The sequence below is a fragment of the Amborella trichopoda genome, chromosome 4, assembly GCF_054954075.1.
Source record: "Amborella trichopoda isolate Santa Cruz 75 chromosome 4, AtrichopodaSantaCruz75HAP2 v2.0, whole genome shotgun sequence".
NCBI lineage: Eukaryota > Viridiplantae > Streptophyta > Magnoliopsida > Amborellales > Amborellaceae > Amborella > Amborella trichopoda.
This window is the reverse complement of record NC_142339.1, coordinates 7,336,954-7,362,743: the sequence shown is the minus strand read 5'-3', so window position 1 is coordinate 7,362,743 and position 25,790 is coordinate 7,336,954. Positions and strand designations below refer to the sequence as shown.

At 38.6% G+C, this 25,790-nt stretch overlaps 1 protein-coding gene across 7 annotated transcripts; it reads right to left on the bottom strand.

Annotated features, from left to right (window-relative positions):
- Positions 1-202: 202 nt before the first annotated feature.
- RID3 (Transducin/WD40 repeat-like superfamily protein) lies at positions 203-25,279 on the bottom strand. Of its 7 annotated transcripts, none has more exons than XR_016054011.1 (10): positions 25,142-25,279; positions 24,297-24,368; positions 23,107-23,357; positions 7,162-7,275; positions 6,836-6,969; positions 6,592-6,725; positions 6,061-6,257; positions 5,187-5,314; positions 2,416-2,681; positions 203-937 (listed from the first exon to the last, which is right to left on the bottom strand). XR_016054011.1 is itself a non-coding variant. In XM_020662252.2 (10 exons), exons 3-10 carry the CDS (start codon positions 23,314-23,316, stop codon positions 773-775), a joined length of 1,353 nt encoding a protein of 450 aa, XP_020517911.1. In that variant the 5' UTR covers positions 23,317-23,357; positions 24,297-24,368; positions 25,142-25,279; the 3' UTR covers positions 203-772. The 7 variants fall into 7 exon arrangements, 4 of the variants coding, with proteins under 4 accessions (XP_020517911.1, XP_020517903.1, XP_088720822.1 ...); XM_020662252.2 differs by having other exon boundaries at positions 6,587-6,725; XR_016054009.1 differs by lacking the exon at positions 24,297-24,368 and having other exon boundaries at positions 24,803-25,279.
- Positions 25,280-25,790: the final 511 nt, after the last annotated feature.

Here is a 25,790-nt window from a genome sequence, read left to right as displayed (position 1 = left end):
CATGTTATACTTTTCCTAACATAAAACTCAATGCATTCAAATATCTGTCAAAACAGACTTAAAAATGTCCAATTTCTCCACCCAAAGGCAGGAAGCTAGGAGTTGGGTTTTGCAGACCTAGCATGATTAGTTGTTAGATAATACAAAACAACACCATATCCATTTTTCAAATCCCTCTGCTAAACTACTGAGAAAATAAGAATTTAAGAGCTTAAGACTTGGCAATTTTGTCATAGAATTTCCTCAAAATTTGGAAAGAGGCCTTCGAAAGAACGTCCCTAAAAACGGATGGATTACATAATGAAGTATGCCTACCGTTGGCTTCAAGATTTACCCATCCCCCTTATCACAGGGATCTATGGGTAATCTCCAACGTCCATCATAGGGAGTGGACAGCGGATATCCTCATGACGTACCATATGTTTGTGTCCACAGCTGGTGTATGGTGTCCACATGCAAGATGAACGGGTAACAATCCCTCGGCCATTATTCTCCATTGAAGGTAAACAACAAGAGATAGCATACCCTCAATAGACTATGGCGTATCTTTCTTCAATCTACATCCACCCTGCATTCCCTGATGAGCGGCTGGAGGAAAACAGAAGCTAAATGAATGTCCCAATGGACCCTACTCCTGACAATCTTCAATTATCTGTGAAAGGGAATCATCGGTTGATGTAGACATGGGGCACCCTTGGACTATGGCATTTCACCCAACAAAAGAACTCAATCCAACAAAAATCTATTAAATGCCATAAAAGGATCTCAACGATCATTCAACACCCGTCATGTCAACATTACTCAGAAGCTCTGCTGTGGAGAAGCTATATAAATCTTGATAGACATCTTGCCATCTCTGAACCATTTGCATGGCTCTCCCAAGATCCGATTTTAGCCTTTCCAACTCCATTTGTGAAGTTGCTGAAGAACCCTGTTGCTGAAACACAGAAATAACCTAAGGGTCAGTGAGTCACACACTTCATAATCTGGAATCTTGTATATCATGAAAACCGAAAGAAGAATATGCCTAAGCAGCAGATTGTTACTGAGATCCCCCAATGAGGGCATTTTACAAGTCATAGTTTTGTACGATCCCAAAAATGGGCACCGTTATACTTTTCCCCCTTGTTTTATGAAATATGGAAATAGAGATACAAAGACTTGCTATGCTATTTTAGTATTTATCAGCAGACACAAGGAATGAAAAGAGTTTCATGTGAAATGAATTGTGATTAACAAACAAATATACGAATCACTTCCATTGTATGGTTCTGCCAGTGTGATTCTCTCACAAATACATAGGGCTCCTATAATGGACAAGAATGAAAATGTAAATCAAAACTCACAAGTCTAAGGAGAAAATGTGCCTGAAACAGTGCGGTGCAGCAATCAAAGCCAAAAAGTTCACCAGGCATCAGACCTTAGATGGTGTGAGTAAACATACAAGGAATAAACTTGCAAATATATCAATGCAACTCATCAAGTTGCACATTAGTTAAGTCAGTTATCCAAGGCCAGCATGACTACTTAGGAAACCATCCATTATCACGGTTGATGAGCCAATTTGAGGGAGGGAGTTGGAGGATATCCATGTCTATATGTGATTTGTAGTGTGTGTATATATTCTTCCAACTTGTTTGAGGGTGCTCATATTTCTTATGTGGCAATCACAATGTATGGCATGAACCTCTCATCCGGACAGAATGAAAAGCAGTTTTTCTTCTTTCTAACAAGTGCATCCAATGAGGGAAGGTGCCTTATTAAGACACACATCCCATTTAAAATACCCTGGGATAATCATCCATCATGATTTCTGATTTTAACAAGGAGAAAAGGACTCAAAAACTTCAGCACTCCATTATCACGTGGACCAATCCAAAAGGCATTCTCTATAGCTAATGATTTGGGTCTAATTTCATGCATTATCCATCAAGAACTGAATGAAACTTTTTCACATACAGGTCATGGAGTAAAAACCATCGTGCCCATGCTCAAGGAATGGCAAAGCATTACAACTCAAACTGAAACACCTAAACCATATGCTTTACCCACCAAGTTTCCTTTGGACATGGTATTTTCACATGCGTTATGAGAGCAGAACAGTAAATTAACATATGGTGTTCTCTCATACACAGTAAGCCATTCAATACAGTAATAAACAAAACATAAGGTGCACTCCATCTAGTGGTCAATAGATTGGAGTAAACGCAAACAATGTCATCAAACACGATCTAGGAGACTAGACAATGGCATTCCTCTCTTTCTAATATCATAGAAGAATAATTCTTAAACATAATGGAGAAAGGAGAGAGTAAATGAACTTCAACAGTACGACATTCAAAGACGATTTAATATGTGTAGTGGTAAGATATCAGAAATAACAAGAGTTACAATAATAAGAAAAAAAATAAAAACCTGGAGTTCTTTGATTTGATTCAACAACACGGTAAGACTGTTGAAGGATTGGCCATCCAATGAATGGAAAGGGTTAGAGCGAAGCGCAACTACAGGTCCAACATTGATGCTTCCATCAGGATTCTCATCCCTCTTACTAAGATACTTCTCCAGTGGAGATGGTAAAGAAAATCGATTCTTTCCCAATATCGAATTAGACATCCGAGCCAATGAAGGATCACTTAATGAGGTTCGTAGTTGTACAATGAGAACATTGTTGATAGGTCCTGCACAAAAAGAAAACCAGCCGCTTTGTAAACATATGGGGTCAAACCAATAAGCTTAGAAGAATAAGACTTAATAGGATACGACTGACAAATTCAACTAATGGTGAAGTCAATCGAATATCTAGCCAAAAATTGCACAACAAAAGAAGTTCAATATAAGGAGCCCTGTACTAGAAAATCGAAGTACACTGTGATGATTTGAGACATAAAACGGCAAGTAATGAATACCCTAAAACCTAAATGAATCACATGAAAAATGCAATAAATTGATTAAAAGAAGCAATCAAACAAATGTATAGCACAAGTTGCAAACCCCAGGAGATCATAAACTTTCAAAACTATGAGCATTTGGCAACCACACGAAGAAACAAAGAGCAACACCCTGTATTCCTACAAGGCTACAACAAAGAAAACAAAAGGGCAAGTAATGAATACCCTAAAACCTAAATGAATCACATGAAAAATGCAATAAATTGATTAAAAGAAGCAATCAAACAAATGCATAGCACGAGTTGCAAACCCCAGGAGATCATAAAACTTTCAAAACTATGAGCATTGGCAACCACACAAAGAAACAAAGAGCAACACCCTAACAAAAATTTTAACGCTAGCCTCCATGTACCATTTTAACACTAGCCTCCATGTACGACACACTACACACACACACAACACGCACGCACACACACACACACATACAAGAAATAAAGAGAAAATGACCTACTCCCTTGGAACCCCTTCTACTTTAAGGAAGAGGACCGATAGCCCACTCCTAACCTTTTCTTATAAATAATTTACTATAATGTCTTTAATTTCAGAGAAATTTCTCCCACCCATAAATTTGCCAGAAAATTCAGCTCCGGCAAACTTCTTCCTTCTCTCCATAAATCCTATACTTTCTTCTCATCCCTCTTTTCACATTCACATTCCCATGGGCCATCACACCATAATAAACAACCCAAAAGGCCTTTTCCCAATCACTCTCCCAAGAAAAAATTGCTCCTCGTGAGAACACTTCTCTCCACTATACTATCAAGGCAAGCTCTAAAGGTGTCAATGCATGCATCAAAAATAACCCATTAGACATCCTGGTCCTGAATTCAAGTAAATCCAAGAAGAATTGACTAGAGAGAGAAAGACCCGTCTTTCTCTCTCTAGAATGTCCACAACACCCTGAACCAGATAACCCAGATTGCAGTAATGGGAAAACAGTTGATTCACTGTCAACCCAATTAATGCCAAGTAATTTGAGATTTCAGAGATTTTGAGATTTCACAGATATTACACACAAAGGCACTGCATTTTGTTGGGTTTCTGCACTAGAGGATGGTTTGGGTATAGAGAGAGGAAATAAATCAGAAGAACTTCTTGAGTGTTTAATTGGTCGTAGTTCTAACGAATGGTTGGGGGGAATGTGTGGTGCGAAAAACTTTCGGAGGGTGCAAGCAATGACAAGGGTTAATCAAGGGGTTTCGTTTGGATGGGGGAGAAAGGAGAGAGGGGAGGGGAGAGAGTTATATTCTGTTTTATTAGGGAATGAGCAGAGGTGGCTCTTGGGACAGGTACGAAGAACTGGGTCTAGGTTTACTTGGTAGAGAGAGAGATAGAGAGAGAGTTATTATAATCAGTTCCATCATGGCATAAGCAGAGGTCGCTCTTGCGAAACGAACAATTGGTATAGCGAAGGCCTGAAATGGAACGCCAGTAAAGTGAGCGAAATTTCCGAGGAAGGCCTCCATGAATGAGCAAAGAGACCGACCCAAATTCTAGCAACTTTTCTGGAGAGAGAGAATGGAGATACAAAAATTCGCAAAAGGTCATATACAATATGGTAGTTAGCCAAAACGCAGAGAAAGTTGCCAAAAAAGATTTTTTTCTAAATGCCAAGAAGTTTGGAAGGAAATTCATTGCTGGCAATCTTCCAGTGAAAGAACCTCGTTTGTGAAAAAGGGAGAGGAGGAAATCATGAGAGAAATGGAAGACCAGATATGTATTTATCTAAAGTTACAGGGGTTGTAGTAAATTACTAGTAAGAAAAGGTACTTATGTTTTGGGGCAGTTTTTGGGGGTTGGGGGTGGGGGTGGGGGTAGGGGTGGGGGTGGGGGTGGGGGTGGGGGGGTGTTGTGTTATTGGCCTATTTTTAAAATTTTAAGGGGGTCCATGGGATTTATGTAGACCTGAGGTTCTATATGGACCATAAATTATAGGGAGGGGTGAGGAAGTAATTGTCCCAAAAAAATAAGTCCGAAACCTTAAAAATCAACTGAGTCATGAGCAGGTCCCAAGATGACAAGGCGATCTCTAAACATTTATTGAAAACTTAGTCTTTACAAATTTAGAAACAATAAAATGTGTAAAACAATTTTTCTCGATTAAATTTGGCTTTTTTCTCATTTATGTTGAACAGCAAGTTTCAATATATACTTCATACTTATTGTCTTGAATTGTTTTATGCATTTTAGAACAGTCACTTGATATAGTAAATTTAGTATGACAAGATAACTTACCTTTTCCATGTTTAAATATGCGAATACACTGGCTGCTTACTACATCCCACACCCGAACAGTGCCATCCTCTGATCCAGAAACTAATGAAAATCCATCCATACTAAAGGCCAAACTTGTCACAGCTTTACTGCTCAAAAGGTAAGCCAACAAGTAAATATTATCATTTATGGAAAGCAAAATAATTTATCAAGAAATCAGCTATAGAGAACATAGTTTCTAAGAATCTACTAAAACAGTCGCAGGGTGCTGGCACAAGAACAGCAAGTACAGTTGACCTCCTCGGAGACCATATACAGCACGCACAGGGGCCAAGCAAAGAGGAACGGACAAACAACCAGAATCAGCTAGAAAGATCAAACATGGATTTTCCATTTCAATAAGTTTTTCAATTGAAAAAAAAAGAAGATGGACAACAATCGTCAAATAGAAGAATCTAGGAATAAGTACAAAATACGTCCCCGACCCGTATCAACATAAGTCCAACTACTTTTGAGTTTTATAAGGAAGTTCCTAAAACATTTTCTTTCAGACTCTCCAACACTCAACCGATATTTCTAGATCCATTTTCTGAGGGATCTGGTTATTTCCCCAACAGAATCCAAATTGGGTAAACAGAACCTTGTCTCCCAACTCTCGTATTAAAATAACAAAACCCCAATCCCAACCCACCAAGACCTACAATTGGATTTGCTTTTTACCAGATTCTTGTTAAATTATTCTGAAATGTAATATTAGCAGTTTTAGCTGTCACAAATACAATCCATGACATTATTGTGATAAAATTGAATATAAAAGCCACAATTATAGATACTGGATCACGCAATGGTCAAGAAAAAAAAAATGAAATATATTATCAGTAAATGAAAGACAAACCTATGATCAGATAATGCACAAACAATATCTGCACCATAGATGCTGTGGGAGGAATGTCCTGAATTGAGATCAGCAACATATATTTTGCCATCTCTGCTGCCAGCATAAAGCGCATATTCGCCAGCATCCAGCTGAACGGAATTAATTACAGATGGAAATTTAACAGTTCTCAAGAGACCTGTTAATAAGCTCCATACCTGCAATATATGGCATCAGAAACAAGTCACATATGTAACATGTCCAATGAAAGCACCTTGTAAATATCACAATATTTCTGAAACCCAAACCTACCACCTTCATGATGAAAAATATAACACAAAATACACCCACAAAACAATAATAATAAATAAATAAATAAATAAATAAATAAGCAAAGACTTTTTGCAACTCATCATAGAAAGACTTTGAAGAGGAAGTTTAGGATCAAGGCAATGCTGAAGGAGCATTTTGAAAAGCAAATACTTTTTTATGTGATCATATCTTCTTGCGTTCAAGCTATGGACAAATTTCTCAGGAGATACATGACCTTACAAGTATAATCCTCTGAAGAAGATACAATAGTTGAATTACACCCTCCAAAGCCACATACAATGTCAGTTATCGGTAAACTGTGACCAGAAAAACTGTGTTCACGATGCACTGATGATCCTGCATCATCTAATATCCTACAGTGAAGAAAAACACAAGAACCAATTATTACTACAAAGTGTTTAATTTCTATAGAAGCGGAAATGATCCAAGTATTAGGATAGTAGTTAGAGAAAGAGTTCAGTACTTAAGCAAAGACCAAACCATGACCATTCCATCCTCAGCCCCAGAGATTAACAGAGATTCATCGCAAGCGAAGACCAAGCAAGTGACTGCTCTAAAATGGGCAGACCACTTCCTAATCATTTTGCCACTTGCCACCTGAAAATTACGAAAAGCATAAGAACAGGTAGAAAAGAATTTCACTTTCACAACAACCAATTTCATTATCATCATCATCTAAATCTTATCCCAATGATTTGGGGTCAGCTATATCAATCAATTTCAAATTTGCCATAGTTTAATGCCACCATGTTTGAATACAAAAGATAATCAAAATGCAAGATAATTCACCTCCCACAAGTAAATAGTTCCTGACGAACCTCCCCCAACAATATATGTGCCATCAGCATTCGAAGCAAGAGGTTTGATTGGTTCAACAGGGAAGCTTTTAATTACTGGTTGAGGCTGGAAAAAGATGTAATTGAAATATTAGACAAAGCAGTAACTAGAAAAAGCAATAAATGTGCATAAAGAAAATAGAAACGACTCAATAATGAGTGAATCCCAAGTAAACAATTTGTACATTCAGTTGTGCAAATCAAGGACTAAGACTTACTGCATATACATTACATATAAAATTAATTATCTTCAGTCTGAATTTGCAAATCCTAAAATTTTAAGCCTAAGATAATGCCGCAATGAGCTCTTAATACAAAGTATCAGACAAATAATAAATAATAATTTGATTGTATCTTCACACTAAAGCTGATAGGAACGACTCAAATGCAAATTTAAAAACACGAAAATATCATGATTACAAAAATTGGCCACCCCGGGTGCCCAGGAGGTGCCAAGAGGGAGAGTGGTGCCAAGCCGACCGCATCAGTAAGCCCATGACTCGAGGATGGAAAATGCCCTCGAGCCAAACGCAGAAGGGGTTCCCTAAGCATTTTCAAGTGACAAAACCATCCAAACGTCCAATTATTTTAAATTCTTTTAAGATAAAGAAAAAACTAAGAACTTTAAGTAATCCTTTCAAATGCAATTTATTTGGACTTCATTCATAGGGAAAAGATCAAGAGATGTAACAAAGGAGATTTTTAATGATTCATAACATTGAGGATCAGAGATCGGGTAACAAGTCATCTTTGGTTAAATCTGTATTTGAGATCTTTCAATATGTCTTCTCGGTTCTTGTGGCAGAGGATCCATGTTGGAGATATGGTTACTGCTCAGATAGAAATGATCAAAATAAAAAAATTTAATTGATTATATAGAATTTTTCCTTTCCAATTTTTAATGTTCTATACCAGTGTTAAAAAAAAAAGAAAAGGCAGATTAGGATTAGGAATCGCTGATCCAAATCTGATTCAATAGGGGACCGACTAGGTTCCTTTGTGAAACTGAGAATCTTTTTTATTCAAATAGAATTGCCCGGTTCTGCCCAATGAACCGAGCAAGCATGTCAGGGACCAGGTAATTCTTTTTGAAGAATTGTGCTATTCCCATCACATTGAACACCTTTTTACATAAAAAACGAACCTTTGATCAAATTTTCTCACATCTCTCCCATTTTTCAACAATTTTCGCTGAAATTTAAGAGGTTTTCTTCATGTTTGAGTCCTCCCTCAGATCTATATAAAAGATTGTGGATCAAAACTCCAAATCATCAAAATCCAAGGCACAAATTATGGCTATTTTTTCCTATTATTCAAGTTTGATCCACCATTTTTCTAATTTCCCTTGTTTTTCATAATTTTTGTATTATTAGAGGCATTTTATTCTCTGTTGAATCCTCTATGAAATCTACATGTAGGATTTTCAGATCTGCACTCCAAATTGACGAAATCTGAACTATGAATTTCAGGGTTTGTTTTTTCACACTTTCTATTGCCCGATCTGCCATTTTTTCAAATTTCTCGCTTGATTTTCATCCATTTTGTGTGAAGTTAGGAGTATTTCATTCACTTTTCAAGTCTATATCAGAGATCTTTTTGAAACTTCTTTTAATTTAACCCAAGAATCTAATAAATATGAGTTCCAACTTTTGGGTTCTTCACTTTTCTTTTCTTTCCATTTTTTGTTTTAGGAAAATGGTGACAATATATTACTATGTCGTGATAAAGTACAAAGATTCTCACAAGCAGTGAGAGGAGGGCAGCCCACAAGCCCCGGGTGTTCTTCTACAAAAAACGCTTAAACATAAACAAAAAGCATCAAAAAAATGTTGGTTGGCCACCCACAGATCAGGTGCTCAGCCAATCGAACTAGTATTTATAGGTGACAATAGAAATAAAGAAAGACAATGAAAACGAGGTAGAATAGAACTAAGACACAAGTGAAAGGAAGATGCAAGAAAATTAATTAAGGGAGGAATAACTAGAAGTCAACATAAGAACGATGAGGAAAGGTTGAAAGAAAGAGATGGAAGAAGAGATTAGAAGAGGGAGAAAAGCGGTAGAGAAAAAGAGGAGAGAAGGCAACCCACATGTTTGGGTGTTTTGTGCAAAATATAAAAAATTAAAAAGAAGACAGAAAGAGAGAGGAGGGAGCAAACTCGTATGACGAGTGCGCATGACAAAAATGGGTGTAGGCCACCTACAAGCCGACTGCTCAGCCACACTAGTAGTGTAAGAGAGGGGGAGAGGAATGAAAGAGAACTAGAGGTGAGAAGACAACCCAAATGCTTGGGTGCCATACACAAAGTATAAAGAAAGGGACAGGAAAGAAAGCGCCTGTATGATGGTGTGTGCATGTCAAAAATTGGTGGAGGCAACCCACGAGCATGGAGTTTAGATGCGGAGGGGAAGATAGAGGGCGTAGAAGATATTGTTTCTGTTATCTTACAAACTTGATTTACAATGGCGAATTTATACATTCATGTACAGTTTCTATAACTGTTCACAGTTATATATGAATGTACAGTTTCTCTAACTGTTCACACTCCCCCTCAAACTCGAGATGATTTGAGAGGAATCATGGAGAGTTTGGAAACAAACTGTGAGAAAGGATGTGGGGGATGAGACTTAGTGAAGAAATCGGTGAGTTGTGCTGCGGTAGGCACATATGGTAAGGAACTTGTAGCTGCGCGATATTCTTGTCGAACATAGTGGCAATCAACTTCAATATGTTTCGTGCGCTCATGAAATTCTGGATTTTTAGAAACATGAATGGCATTCTTATTGTCACAATAAAGTGGAGTAGGAGTGGAGATAGTGACACCCATGTCTGCGAGCAAAAAACGTAGTCAAACAATCTCTGTGGTGATCTGTGTCATAACCCAGTATTCATCTTCCGTAGTTGATTGAGCAATTCGTTTCTGTTTCTTGCTTTTCCAAGAGATGAGAGAATCACCAAGAAAAATACATAATCCTTGGTGGATTGCGATCACTTGGATTTCCTGCAAAATCAGAAACTGTATATGCCCGAAGCTCAAGTGAGGTAGACAAGGAGAAGAATAAGGCTTGGTGACGGGTATCTCTGATATAAAGAATGATGCGTAAAACAACAGCGAGATGTACAAAATGCGGGGCACTAAAAAACTGACTAACCATATGTACTGCATAAGCAATATCGAGGCGTTAAATGGTTAGATATATCAATTTTCCAACTAGTTTCCTAAAAAAGGTTGGGTCAAGAAGAGCTTCACCATTGGTAGCCTGAAATTTGGCATTGACCTCAAGAGGGGTATCAACCTTTTTTGTATCATTCTGGAGTTGAGTTTGAGAAACAATCTCTGAAGCATATTTTAGCTGTGACAACAAATAGCCATAAGGAGAATAAGCAATTTTGAGTCCAAGGAAATACAACAAGAAACTCAAATCTTTCATTTGAAAGGAGCTATTGAGCCTCTGTTTGATTTTATGAATTGTGCCCATATCATTACCAGAGATAATCATGTCGTCGGCATATAGTAACAAGAGAACCCGTCCTGCAGAAGTTTTAGACACAAAGAGTGCTGGAACATGATGACTTTGTTGAAATCCAACCGAAAGAACTTCATTACAAAAATATATTCAAACCAAGTATGAGGTGCTTGATTGAATCCATATGAGGTCCGTCAAAGTTTACACAAGCGGTTGTGAGGATCCACAACGCTAGGAGGTAACTTCATATATACGTCTATATCAAGATCACCATTGAGAAAAGAATTTTTTACATCTAATTGATAGAGAGGCCATTGCTGAACAGAAGCCACTGAGATCAGTGTACCAACTGTAGTCATATGAGCAAGTGGAGCAAAAGTTTCGGCAAAGTCAATAACATATTGAGGATTGTAACCTTTTGCCACTAAGCGGGCTTTGTAACGTTCCATACTACCATCTCCAATGGTTTTAATTTAGATACCCATCGACAACCTATGGGAGTTTTTCCTTTCGGGAGAGGTGCCAGATCCTAAGCATGCATACGCTTGAGTGCATTCAACTTATCAGCCATTACTTGTTGCCACTCAGGTTGACTTGCAGATTCTTTATAAGTCTGAGGTTCGGAAAAAAAAAATGAACAAAGGAAAGGAAAGCTTGGTGTGGAGGTAAGAAGGTTTCATACTCAGCAAGGTGGGAAGGTAGAACAGATACCCGGGTGCTCCGTCGAAGAGCAGGGGTGGCAGAGGATCAGCAGGTGCAGGGTTTTGATCAGGACTGTTAGCATGAGATGGTGGAGTTTCTTCCTGGACTTCAAAAGAAGCGACACGAGTGGAATGAATAATAGAATCAGAGAATGGGACCAAGAAAGAAAGGTGAGAAGGTGATGGATTATTGTTATTTGCAAAGAATGGAATATACTCAAAAAACATCACATGTCGGGATACTCAAAGTCTTTTGGTCACAGGGTCATAACACCTATATACTTTTTGATGATCAAGGTAACCAATAAAGTAACATTTGAACAACTTATCTCTCTCAGTTTGGGGTAACAAAACAAAGCAAGTGCAGCCAAATACACGTGGGAGGGAATAATAAGGTGGTCGTGTAAATAATATTTAAAAATGTTTCACCAAATAAAATGGAGGATGACATGATGTTGATGAGGAAGACTGAGGTACGAACAGCTTCTGCCCAAAATTATTTTGGGACAGATGTAGAAAACAGAAGGAACCTTGTGGTTTTCAAGATATGAAGATTTTTATGTTCGGCAACGCCATTTTGTTCTGGTGTATAAGGACAGGTTTTGTGGTGTTGAACGTTGTTATTAGCCAAAAATTGTTGACGCAATCCACTGACATATTCCCCTCTGGAATCTGAGTGCAGGGCTTTGATTTTAGTGGAAAATTGGGTTTCTACATACGAATAAAACTGAGTGAAGGTTTTAAAAAGTTCAATGCGACTATAGATAAAGAAAACTCATGTATAATGAGTATGATCATCTCAATAAAGGTTACAAAATAGTGTGACCCTCCTTTAGATGGAATAGGTGCAGGACCCCACACATCAGTATAAACAAGATCGAACATAAAAGGGGAAACATAAGTACTTCAAGAAAAAGGTAAAGCATGAGACTTAACGAATTTGCAAATTGCACAATGTTGGACATCAATAAAATTTTTATTTTTAATAGTACCAAGCATATTGTGGGAAAATAAAGACTGTAAACGAGATGCAGAGATGTGACCAAGGTGTTGATGCCACAGGGATGTGTCATCAAAAGTAGAAACAGCACAGACATAAGAGTTTGGCATATGCAGATAGTCCAGGTAGTACAAATTACCAACTTTATGCCCGGTCCCAATCAATTGCCCTGACTGCCGATCCTGTATGTAGCAAGAAGATGGAGAAAAAATAATATACGGGTAAGCTGACCAATGGACAATAAATTCATGGCAAGAGAAGGAACATGGTAAACATTAGAAACCCTTAATTTACCAAAAGGGTCAGTGGTAAGAGATATAGAGCCCATTTTTTATACTTTCATAGTGGCCCCATTAACAGTATAGATAGTATCAGTAAAGGGCTTACAATCAACTAGAATGGACTCATTGGAGGTCATATGGTGAGAAGCTCCTGAGTCGATCAGCCAAGAGATAGAAACAGAGTTACCTGAAAAGGAGGGAGTAGGTTCAAAGGCCAGGTGTGTCTGGGAAAGCATAGACTGTACTTGTTCCAGGGTAAATGTCACAGGTGGTGAAGCAAAAGTGGGATTGGGACCTCCAATTTGAGTTGGTGGGTTCTTGAGCAATGGTTGACTTGTATCAGCAACAGCAGCAAAGATGGGTTTCTTCTTGTTTGGGCAGTTGTACTTGAGGTGTCTCAGTTCTTTACAATAGTTACATCTAATAGATTGCATGTTCTTGGGATGAATATAATACGAATTGCGCTGATTCTGTTTAAGCACATTTGACCTCTGAAGTGGGGTTGCCACAAAAACTGTCTCCTTTAACACTTGAGTTAAGAGATTTGATCTTGGTTTCTTCTGCAATTAGCTCAAAAAAAGCTTGATTCAAAGTATGGAGAGAGCTTATGTGGTTCAAGCCATTTCTGACACACTCAAATTCTGGACAGAGTGCCATGAAGAATTCAGTAACTTGAAATTCCTCCCGAGATTTGGCAATAATTTCTTTGCTAGGACCATGTTCAATTGCAGGCTCCATTAGTGCCAGAGCATCCCAATGTGTCTTCATGGAAGAGTAAAAATCCTATATTGACTGCTCTCCCTGTTTGAGGGAGCGAAGTTCTTGTACTAACTGGTACTTCCGTGCCCAGTTAATCTGATTATAAATGTCCTCAAGAAATTTCTATGCTTCTCGAGCAGTTTTGCAGGTGCTTAGGTTGATCCCTATATTGCTTTCAGATGAGCCCATCAACCATGCTATAATTTGAGCATTATTTATGCCCCATTCTTCAAGTTTTTCTGGCTCAGTAGATTTCCTCTAAGTCCCATCTATGTAACCGAGGAGGCCTTTTCCATGAATGACATTTTGCATAAATGAGGCCCAAAAAGTGTAATTCGTGCCATTGAGTTTAATGGGTACAAGTTGGAAGGACTCTGATTTTTCCATTGAAGGGGATGCAAAGGAACAAGGAGGTGCAAAATAACAAGAGTATTCAAGGAATAGTATGGTCCTAAGGTGATCCCTCTCACTTTTGCAAGAACAAAACTTTTTAGTTGGCTTTAAAAGAAGGTGTAAAGTGGGAGGCTTTTAAGACAGTGGAAAAGAAAGGAAGGTGTAGAGAGAGAGAGAGACGGACGTAGAGAGAGGCTCACAGAAGTGAGTTAGACGCCGAGAGAGGGGCTCACAGAAGGCGTAGACAAAGATTTGAGATTTATAGAGAGAGAGAGAGAGAGAGAGAATGTAGAGAGAGAGATTAGAGGAGATTGAGAGAGAGATCAGAGGGAGACCGAAAGAAAGATAGAGATCGAAGAGAGATTTCAGAGAGAGATTAAGAGATATACATGGTATCAGAGCCAGTTCCTCTCAATCTTGTTTGGGGCCTTCTCACTTCTCTGATCAGTATTGCAGTCTCCTTCTGTATTGCAGTTGCAGTACTTCTCTCGGTCTCTCTCTCTTAGTGTTCTCTGGACTTGCGGCACTGCTCTCAGTCTCTTTCTCTCTCTCTGATCTCTCTTATCTTGGTGTCTCTCTTTGATCTCTCTGATCCAATGTTTCAAAAAGCGCTAGGCGGCACCTAGGCGGTCGGGGGGGGTCCAGGCCGTCCAACACCTAGGCGGGAGCACAAAAGCAGGGTGGATGAGTAAAAAGTTTTCTTCTTTTTGGTTTTTCTCTCTCTAAAATAGACTCTAATGGGTTTTAAGTTCATTTGAAACCTTAAACCCACAATTTTCACCTTCAGTATTAAAGAAAATGACCTAAAATGATCAAAAAATGGCCTCAACGAGCGATACTTTCGCCCTGGGTGGGGCGCAGGCCCTAGGTGGCCGCCCAGGTGGTTTCAGACAGCCGCCTAGGCGGGTTCCCGGGCGCCCGAGGATACCCTCCTAATTTGGCCGCCTAGGCTTGGGCGATGCGTCCAGGCCTTCTAAGCCACCTAGGCGGCCGCCCAAGCGCCGGGCGGTCCACTTTTTGAAACACTACTCTGATCACAACAAATCCCTACTTTCTCTATGTTATTCCTACTTACTTTAATCTCTCTCTCAATCTCCTCTAATCTCTCTTTCTGCCCAATCTCACTGGATATCTCTTAATCTTCTATCTCAATCTCCTCTAATTTCTCTCTCTTTGTGCCCAATCTCACTGGATATCTCTTAATCTCTCTCTGAAATCTCTCTTCGATCTCTATCTTTCATTCGGTCTCCCTCTGATCTATCTCTCAATCTCCTCTAATCTCTCTCTACGATCTCTCTCTCTAAATCTCCTCAAATCTCTGTCTACATCTTCTGTGAGCCCCTCCCTCTACGCCTATCTCACTTCCGTGAGACTCTCTCTCTATGTCTGTCTGTCTCTCTCTCTCTCTCTCTGCACCTTCCTTTCTTTTCAAAGGACTTAAAAGCATCTCACTTTACACCTTCATTTAAAGCCAAGTGAAAAGTTTTGTTCCTGTAAAAGTGAGAGGGATCACCTTAGGACCATACTATTCCTTGAATACTCTTGTTATTTTGCACCTCCTTGTTCCTTTGCAATCCCTTCAATGGAAAAATCAGAGTCCTTCCAACTTGTACCCATTAAACTCAATGGCACCAATTACACTTTTTGGGCCTCATTACGCAGAATGTCATTCATGAAAAATGCGTCCTCGGATATACAGATGGGACCCAGAGGAAACCTACTGAGCCAGGAAAACTTGAAAAATGGGGCATAAATAATGCTCGAATTATAGCATGGTTGATGGGATCATTTGAAAGCAATATAGGGATCAACCTAAGCACCTTCAAAACGGCTCGAGAAGCATGAAAATTTCTTGGGGACATTTATAATCAGACTAACTGGGCACGAAAGTACCAGTTAGTACAGGAACTTTGCTCCCTCATACAAGGAGAGCATTCAATTCAGGGAGCATTCAATTCAAGATTTTTACTCCTCCATGAAGACACATTGGGATGCTCTAGCACTAATGGAACCTGCAATTGAACATGGTCCTAGCACAGAAATAATTGCCAACTCTCGGGAGGAATTTAGAGTTATTGAATTCTTAATGGCACTCCGTCAAGAATTTGAGTGTGTCAGATATGGCCTGATCCACATAAGCTCTCTCCCTACTCTGAATCAAGCTCTTTCTTAGCTAATTGCAGAAGAAACCAAGATCAAATCTCTTAACTCAAGTGTTAAAGGAGAGTTTTTGTGGTAACCCCACTTCAGAGGTCAAACGTGCTTAAACAGAATCAGCGCAATTCGTACTATATACATCCCAAGAACATGCAATCTATCAGATGTAACTATTGTAAAGAACTGAGACACCTCAAGTACAACTGCCCAAACAAGAAGAAACCCATCTTCGCTGCTGTTGCTGATACAAGTCAACCATTGCTCAAGAACCCACCAACTCAAATTGGATGTCCCAATCCTACTTCTGCTTCACCACCTGTGACATTTACCCTGGAACAAGTACAGTCTATGCTTTCCCAGACACACTTGGCCTCTGAACCCACTCCCTCCTTTTCAGGTAACTTTGTTTCTATCTCTTGGCTGACTCAGGAGCTTCTCACCATATGAGCTCCAATGAGTCCATCCTAATTGATTGTAACCCCTTTACTGATACTATATATATTGCTACTAGGGCCACTATGAAAGTATAAAAAATGGGCTCTAATCTCTTACCTCTGACCCTTCTAGTAAATTAAGGGTTTCTAATGTTTACCATGTTCCTTCTCTTGCCATGAATTTATTGTCCGTTGGTCAGCTTACCCATTCCAATTGTAAATTTTTTTTTCTCCATCTTCTTGCTACATATAAGATCAACAGTCAAAGCAATTGATTGGGATTAAGCGTAAAGTTGGTAATTTGTACTACCTGAAAAGTTGGTAATTTGTACTACCTGGACTATCTGCATATGCCAAACTCCCCAACTTGAGGGTAGAGTATAGGGTATATGGAAATGAGATGAGTAGAGATGAAGTCAACATCTCTAATGTAACCGCTATGTGGACAAGAGCATCATTTTTGCCGGTATTCGTGCAGTTTTCAGTTATCTCGAGCGTTATTTGCTCCTAGCACCTCGCCATATAACAGAAGACTTCATCATACCATTGTGGTAATTTTTCACCAATCTTTAATATTAGTTGCCACTTTATTTGTCGCAGAGTCATCTTTGTTGTACCTTTGTAGCAGTTTTAGTGGTCTTTAGAGCAAGTTTGGTGATTACGTGTCCCTGATCACATCTCTTTACTCTTGCAGACTATTCGTGTCTCGGATCACATCTCTTTGCTCTTGCAGACTATTCAAGCATGCCAGTGAGTTTCTACTGTTGATGACACATCCTTGTGGCATCAACACCTTGGTCACATCTCTGCATCTCGTTTACTGCTTTATTTTACCACAATATGCTTGGTACTATTAGAAATAAAAATTTTATTGATGTCCAACATTGTGCAATTTGCAAATTCACTAAGTCTCATGCTTTACCTTTTTGTCGAAGTACTTTTGTTTCCCCTTTTATGTTCGATCTTGTTCATACTGATGTGCGGGGTCCTGCACCTATTCCATCTAAAGGACTGTTACACTATTTTGTAAGCTTTATTGATGATCATACTCGTTATACATGGGTTTTTTTGATGAATACTTGCACTGTACTTTTTAAAACTGTCACTCAGTTTTATTCGTATGTAGAAACCCAATTTTCCACTAAAATCAAAGCCCTGCACTCAGATTCTGGAGGGGAATACCTCCGGAATCTGTCAGTGGGTTGCTTCAACAATGTTTGGCTAATAACAACGTTCAACACCACAAAACCTGTCCTTATACACCAGAACAAAATGGCGTTGCCGAACATAAAAATGGTCATATCTTGAAAACCACAAGGTCCCTTCTTTTATCTACATCTGTCTCAAAAGAATTTTGGGCAGAAGTTGTTCGTACCTCAGTCTTCCTCATCAACATCATGCCATCCTCCATTTTATCTGGTGAAACACCTTTCGAAAATTTATTTACACGACCACCCGATTATTCCCTCCGACGTGTATTTGGCTGTACTTGCTTTGTTTTGTTACCCCCAACTGAGAGATGGGCCACAGAGAGAGACATCCATTGAGATTGGGCACAGAGAGAGAGAGATTACAGGAGATTGAGATAACAGATTTGTGAGAGAGACATCCAGTGACATTGGGCACAGAGAGAGAGAGATTAGAGGAGATTTGAGAGAGAGATTAAAAGATATCCAGTGAGATTGGGCACAGAGAGAGCTTAGAGGAGATTGAGAGAGAGAGAGAGAGATAGAGATCGTAGATAGAGAGATTAGAGGAGATTTAGAGGAGATCGAGAGAGGGTTCTTGATAAAGATCTTGAGAGAGATTAGAGGGAGACTGATAGAGAGATTAGAGAGATAGAGATCGTAAAGAGAGAGATTAGAGAAAGTTGGGATAACATAGAGAAAGCAGGGATTTGTTGTGATCAGAGAGATCAAGATAAGAGAGATCAGAGAGAGAGAAAGAGACCGAGAGAAGTACCGCAACTCCAGAGAACACCAATAGAGAGAGACCGAGAGAAGTACCGCAACTGCAATACAGAAGCAGACTGCAATACTGATTAGAGAAGAGAGAAGGCCCCAAACAAGATTGAGAGGAACTGGCTCTGATACCATGTAGAAGATATTGTTTCTATTATCTTACAAACTTGATTTACAATGGCGGATTTATACATGAATGTATAACTGCTCACAGAGGGAAGCGGCCCACAAACCCGTTGCTCAAAGATAGGCAATACAAAGTCCAAACGGCCAGATCTGAAAAGGTTGTACCTGCAAAGGTTAAAAGGGAACAATAGAAGACAAAGGAAGAAGGGGGAGGAAAATACAGAGTGGAGGCAACGGGAGGAGAAGGTTGAGAGGAGAGAGAGAAGCAGCCTGAGCTAATAGAGAGAAATAGAGTGGACGCGAAAAAGGAGGGATGGGGGGAGAAATGTGGTGCTTGCCGAACAAAAACCTTACATAGTACACAAACAATCGGGTTAAGCCCAAAAAAAGGAAGTGAAAACATGTTCTAAACCTGTGCAAATAAGATAGTGGGGAGTAAGAGGTGGAAGCATTCAGGGAGGAGAAAGACATGGAGAGAGGGAATAAGATAGAAGACAGAGAGGAAAAAGAGCATAGAGAATATGGGAGGGAAGCACAGAGAATATAGAGAGAGGAAGGTAGAGATAAAAGAAGACCAAAAATGTACATATCCCAAAAAGGAAGACTAATAAAGGCTTCAAGATGCCGGTGGGGCAGCACTAGCATCGGCATCCTCCTTAGCAGAGCATCTGCCACCACATTGGCTTCCATCAGATGTCATGGAAAACAACTTGAAGCGACATGCAAAGATAGACCACTTGTCCATCTCCTTTTTGGAGTTGGACCATTGAAGTCTCTTGGACTCTATATTTCTTTTGTGACTTCTTGTAAAAGGGTGTGCCTTTAAGCCCATTTTTTGTATACAGTCTCTCCAAAAGTATATAGTTTGTATAGGGGTTATGGATTAATTTTTTACCGAGTTACCCGTCTCGAGGGTAAGCTCAGCTCTCTCTCTCCCCAATCTTTTGTACTCCTTTTTGGTATTTAGTACAATGTTAACATTACAAAACAAAAGATGGAACACTTGTTCAAAGATATGAGAAATGCGCCAAGGATGTTGTATCCTTCTTTGAGCCTAAGTACGACATTCTTGGAGTCACCTTCAACGACTAAATTTTCGCCCCAATCGGGGTTAAACCTTTTGCCACTTAAAGTCTTACAAGTTGGTCACTCAGAAAGCAAAAGCGAAAGTGCAATGAAGGAAAAGGTCATTGCAAGTTTGTTCTACTTCCTAGAACATGCAACAACGATTTGCGAGTGGAAAACCTCTCCTTTGTAGTAGATCTACAGTGAGATTGTGATTGTTGATCACCAGCCAGCCAAAAGATTAAATCAGAAGGGGAATGCGAACAATCCAAACCCTGTTATGAGGAGCGGAATCAGAAAAGATTGGGGAAAGGGTAATACAGAAAGAAGACACTGAGAAATAACATTATGGTATGGGGACTAGATAATTTTTTCAGACTCAAAATTGTTGACATAAAAAGTTGGCAAAAGGCTACGAAGGACTAGGAGGTCATCTTAGAGTCTGAAAGTGGTATCCTAAGGATTCGGTTCAAGATGATAGATCATAAAGAGAAATTGAAGCAATCAGCTACCTAGGCAAAGGAAAGATTGGAGACTTAGAAGAGGTTTGGCCACATGTCCTTAAGAGGTTGCTGTCCAATCTAGGTCTAAGACCAAAAAGACACCTTATTTCCTCAATTCACCTTGGGTCTAATGGAGGATACAAAATTGGTGACAAGAGAAGACTCTTATAGATACCAGAGGAGCGATTAATTGGCCTCCTAAGAGGAAAACAACCAAGAGTGTATGGTCCATATTAATGGAAAAGGACCTCATACCACTGCAAGTCATAGTTAATAGCAAAGCAGCACCTCCATTTGCCTAACAGAGCAAGGTTCGCGCATCTAAGATTCGTAGTACCTAGAACACCAAGACATTTAGGAAGGCACACTTGGTCTCAAGCCACCAGATGGATCTTTGTTTTTGATACATCGCCAACAAAAGGAAGGATTTCATGATATTCTCTAGGAAGTGGACCAAACTTAAGGCATGAGGAAGAGAGAAAATGAAGTAGATGCGGATGTTAGCATCCCTAAAGGTTATTTCTCCTCTTCCAGCAGCCTCCGTCAAGGAGATCCCATCTCTCTCTTTTTCTTTATAATGGTAGCCGAAGTCTTTAGATAATCTATCTCTAGGTTCTACGATCGGGTCCATCTTTCTTGTTTCAGAACCTCTAAAGCAAGCAATGTTTTTTCTCACCTCCAATAACCTGATGACACTCTAGTCCTCTGCAGTTTCTCTATTGATTTCTTTAAGTTTTGGTTTTTCTAAAAATTCAAACTTAATTGCCTGTCCTACTCTAGATGTTTCTATTCCTGTATTATTAATTGTTATGGGATATAGTAAGGTTAGGAATGGAATTCCAAGTATGACTGCCTGACTTAAGTTTTTTACCATAATAAAAGGTGTCGGAAAACAGTATCCATTATTACATACCATGGCATTTGATAATTTGTATTTAATAAATAATCTACTACCTTCTATGATGTGGACGTTGACAAGCTCTTATTGTTCTTGAGGTGCTTCAAAGCAAGCCACTAGGATGCAGATCAATATGGCTAAATCCAAGCTTATTGGAATCGCAGTTTCTCCAGATAACCTCTCTGCTTTTGCCTCTAGATTAGGATGCAGGACTGACAACCTTTCAGCGAAATACCTCGGCCTTCCCCTTTGTTTTTGTAAACCCAGCAAGCCCTCTAGGACCCCATCATTGAGAATTTTCTAAGTAACTTCTTTCACTTTTGTCAGCCACAATCCACCATTTTGCCTCTTTTTTCTCGATTTTTTTTTTGAGTAAAGTTAACTTCTCTTTTCTCTCGATTTGGATGCATTTTTTGTAGAAATTTGTTCATTTTGATCTTCTCTCACTGCTCTAAGGGATCCATAACAAAAATTTGTGTATCTGAGCCCTGATTTGAAGAAATCGAAAGATATAAGCCACTCAGACAAGACCTGGACTTTTAAGTATCTAGATTTTTTAATAAATTCATCAAAATAACCAATATAATCTTAGATTTGTTTTCACAAACACAATAATATCATTTTTTTTCCGCTTTTCTTATGCCTCAAATTCAATTCTTTTGGCCAGATTGGCCAACCTCGACCGAGTCGGATTGGAGCCACATATCCAGATCGGTCTAACAGGCGAATGACCCAGGTTTTCAAATCCTGGATTATACATATACTTTATATAAAATATATAATTGGTTAGTTTATCACATACGTTATAGATTTATGTGAGATTATATATATGTGTGTGTGCATGTGTTTTTCTGTGTGCATGTTTGGGCCACATATATATGCATATATGTGTTAGGGGTGCCACGAAACCAAGGCAGCCAACCCCTCCCCCATCCCCAAAAAGGGCACCTAGTGCCTCTTAAAGCATTGAAGACTACAAGGAATTCTGAGACACAAATACAGTCTTGAGATATGAAAATTTCTGAGAGTTCAGCTTGATGTAGATCCAGTGGATCCACGTCTTCAAAACAATCATACCCATTGCGTAAACCGACAACCATATAACTACTGATAAGAAGTGATACTCCATAAAAATTTGTAGTGCAAACCCAATGGGTTATACATACTGTAGTTTAAAACCAAATTTTAAAAAGACTTTACTCGAATTGGGGACTCATCAATTGTCAGAGTCTAAATCTCTAGTTTAAAAAGCATCTGTGACCCATATAAACATAAATGTTTGAGAATACTTGACTAGATAATGTCATAGATAGAGGTTATTTCACCATATCGATGTTTGGCATCAGCCAACCATTCCATTAGGGAGTGTACAATTAGGCAGACTAATGTTGAACTAGTTCTAGGGAATTGTTGACATCAAAAGCCATCACTATTGTTAATTGTTTAAGAATGGTAGGCAATTGAATTGACGCTATGTGTACTGCTTAAAATATGAAAGAGCAGGATCGCAACAACAAATGATATCTATACGAGAATTGAAGTAATCACAAAGACAAAAGAATTGAAAGCGAACTAATTCGGGGAAATTAAGCATATAGAAAGGAAGCTCTTTGATTGATTTAACAAACTAAAACTGAATGGCAAAGCAAACAGAAAGGCATATAGGCCATTGGGTAGCCAAATTCGGAGAAAGATGTCACCTAAAGCCGATCAGTGAAAGAGCTCCATCAAAATACTTATGAATTTATGATTGCACATCAAGCAGAAAAGGAGGTCTGCCAAAAACAAAACAAATAGTATAATACCTACACTAATTTCTACATATATCTATGAAGGATTGGCAAACTTTTAATCGGGTATTAAATTACACAACTTCTAATGGAAAATGCAAAAAGGACACCAAACTAAACGACTCAAACAATGGACAAAAGGATTGGCAAACTTTTAATCGGGTATTAAATTACACAACTTCTAATGGAAAATGCAAAAAGGACACCAAACTAAACGACTCAAACAATGGACAAAAAAGAGTAAGAACGTGAGGGATATTTACATATATCTTCCTTGGGCCAAATTGTAGAGAGAGAGAGAGAGAGAGAAGTAAAAAAGGCACCAGTGTGGGGGGTGAGATAGAGAGAGAGAAGGGGGGTACCTTGTTCCAAGACCAGTAGAAAATGGCACCAGAGTTGGAATTTTGGATTTGAGAAGAGGCCAGGAAGTGAGTACCAAGGCAAGTGAGGCCATGACGATGAGCAGTGCAGGAGCGAAGGCGGAGACCCTCTGAGCCAGAACCCAGTTCAAAGCTACTAATCCCTGAATCCAAAGGCGACGTCACCACCACCACTTCTCGAGAGGACTCCATCAACCCACCTCTCACTCTCTCAAAGGAACAAAAGGAGGACCCTGTAAAAATCCCAGTTTCCCAGTTAAGAGTTAGGGTGCATTTGATAACTTTCTCTGTAGTTTCCCAAGGAAAATCCCAGCCGCTGATTTTCTTGTAATCTAGGAGGAAATTAAAAATTGGTAGCCTGAAAGCTAGGAACCGTGTTTAATAAATTGTGGTGCTGTTATTTTTCAACTGTTTGATATTTTGAAAGCTTGAAACTGCCTGTCTTAACCATTCATTATGTATTTTGTTGATTTGATGTGCAAACTGCATATTTTGAATATGGTTTTCTTACTACAAACCATCTAATGCATATCTTATAAAATGTAATTGCTCAGATTGAAATTTGTACTTATATCGCGCAATGATCATTAAACATTTAGATCCCAAAAAACAGGCAGAGCATGTCCACAACTAGACGCACAATTCTTACATTCAATTCCATTTAAGTTGTGTTTTCACTGTCTCTAAGATGAAATGAGAGTCAATGGATTCATAAGAGGTAGCAAAAATGCTGATGAGAGAGAGACACAAAGATCACAATAATAATCTCAGGAAGCTCAATATAAAATTACATAAAAGTCACATGCCAGAATTCAAAATTTAACAGAAAAGAAGTGGAAACCCATGTATACAACACAAACAAACAAAAATTTAACTTTGAAATTAGCTAGAAATTACACACAATTTGCCTGAATGAATTACTCAAGAGAATTCCTTAATCCAACATAAGTCATTGAGAATAAACTCAACAAAAGAAAACCAAGAATAAACTCAACCAAAAAAATACTCTAATCCAAGGAATGAATTTGACAAAATAATTTATCCCAGAAAACCAAACGAAAGGAGAACAAATTCCAATCCCACCACTCATTTTGAAGCACAGAATCCACCCATAGCAATTCTACCCAACAATAGCAATAATTAGCAACAAAAATTGTGGAACAAATGTTTACGTGCAAATCTGCGCCGATGTCTGATGTGAAATCAACTCTGTCCAGAATTTCTGGTTTGGGGGAGGGGATGGTCTACAATAAAATAACCATAGCAGAAATTTCAAAAAAAAAAAAAATGCATAAGAAAAAATGAGCACTAATGATGAATAAATCATGGATAAACTGAATAAAATATTTATGGACAGCATACAAAATATTAATTCAGTTACCAGAAATATGCAATAAAACACAAATAAACAGCACAGTTCAGATCAACAAGGTCACCAACTATTAGCAGATCATGAAAAACCAGAATCAGATCACACCAAAACATCATCAAATTCCACCTCAAAACGCATTAAAAACAACGAATTGCACCACAAAAGATGCAAATAATCCACCAAATACGAAATAATCACAACATAGTGCAAAAAAAAAAAAACCAATATTAACATTCCATTCATGGAAAAAAGACCAATAATGAAGAAAAAAATTTGAAGAAAAAAATAAGAAACTAGACAACAAACCTATGAACGATTCTTCAGTTAAATGAGTAAAATAAACTAGCTTGACCCTGTTAAAGTTGGGCATCGATATTCCGTATAATCACTTTAACAGAAAAACCCTATTAGATTTGGGTATTCTCTATAGAAAACAAACATTAACAGAAAAACCCTGTAAAGTTCTAGAGAGGGACCAATGAAACCTCCAACGACAATGTCGAGAGATAGACCAAAATTATATCAAAACCAACTGAAGATTCAATGATATCTAGAGACAACACAAAAAGGGGCTGAGAAAAGCCTCTCAGATATTCTAGAGAGAAGAACAAAGAGACCAAGACCGAGAGAGATGGATGAGCGTACGTGGTATCCTCTGTACAGAGTGAGAGACCAGGGTTCCTGGATGGCGAGAGCGGCAAGACGAGAGTGAACTTTGGGTGAGGAGGAGAGAAGTTGCAGGGTTGAGCTCCGGTGGGCCGAGCTAGGCTGAGAAACTTACGGGTCGTTCGCTGAAAAATTGACAAGAAAATATTTATTTGCAAACTATTTACATAAGTTTATATAAGCTTAAGGTCCTCAACAATCAACCCAGCAATCTAAACTTAAGCGCACCTCAAATATTTATTGGAGCAAGTGGTTTCAATGTCGAAAAACCTTCAATCATCTCCACCCACCTTGAGACACATGCACGTAAAAAAAAAATTGAAATCTCTTGAGATACATGCATGTAAAAAAAAAAATTGAAATCTTAAAAAAATTATATCTTGTAATGCATTATCTAGACCATTAATTCTTAAGATTTTTCAGTATTCATAGATCTACTTTAACGATAATATTTTTGAAATTTAAATTTTTATAATTGGATATATAAATAAATTTTCAAATCATCATAAAAATATTTCATACTAAAAATGATATCTTTGGACACTATTTTCAGGTATGCCTCACTTTGATTGTTAGGGTCATACTAAAAATGATATCTTTGGACACTATTTTCAGGTATGCCTCACTT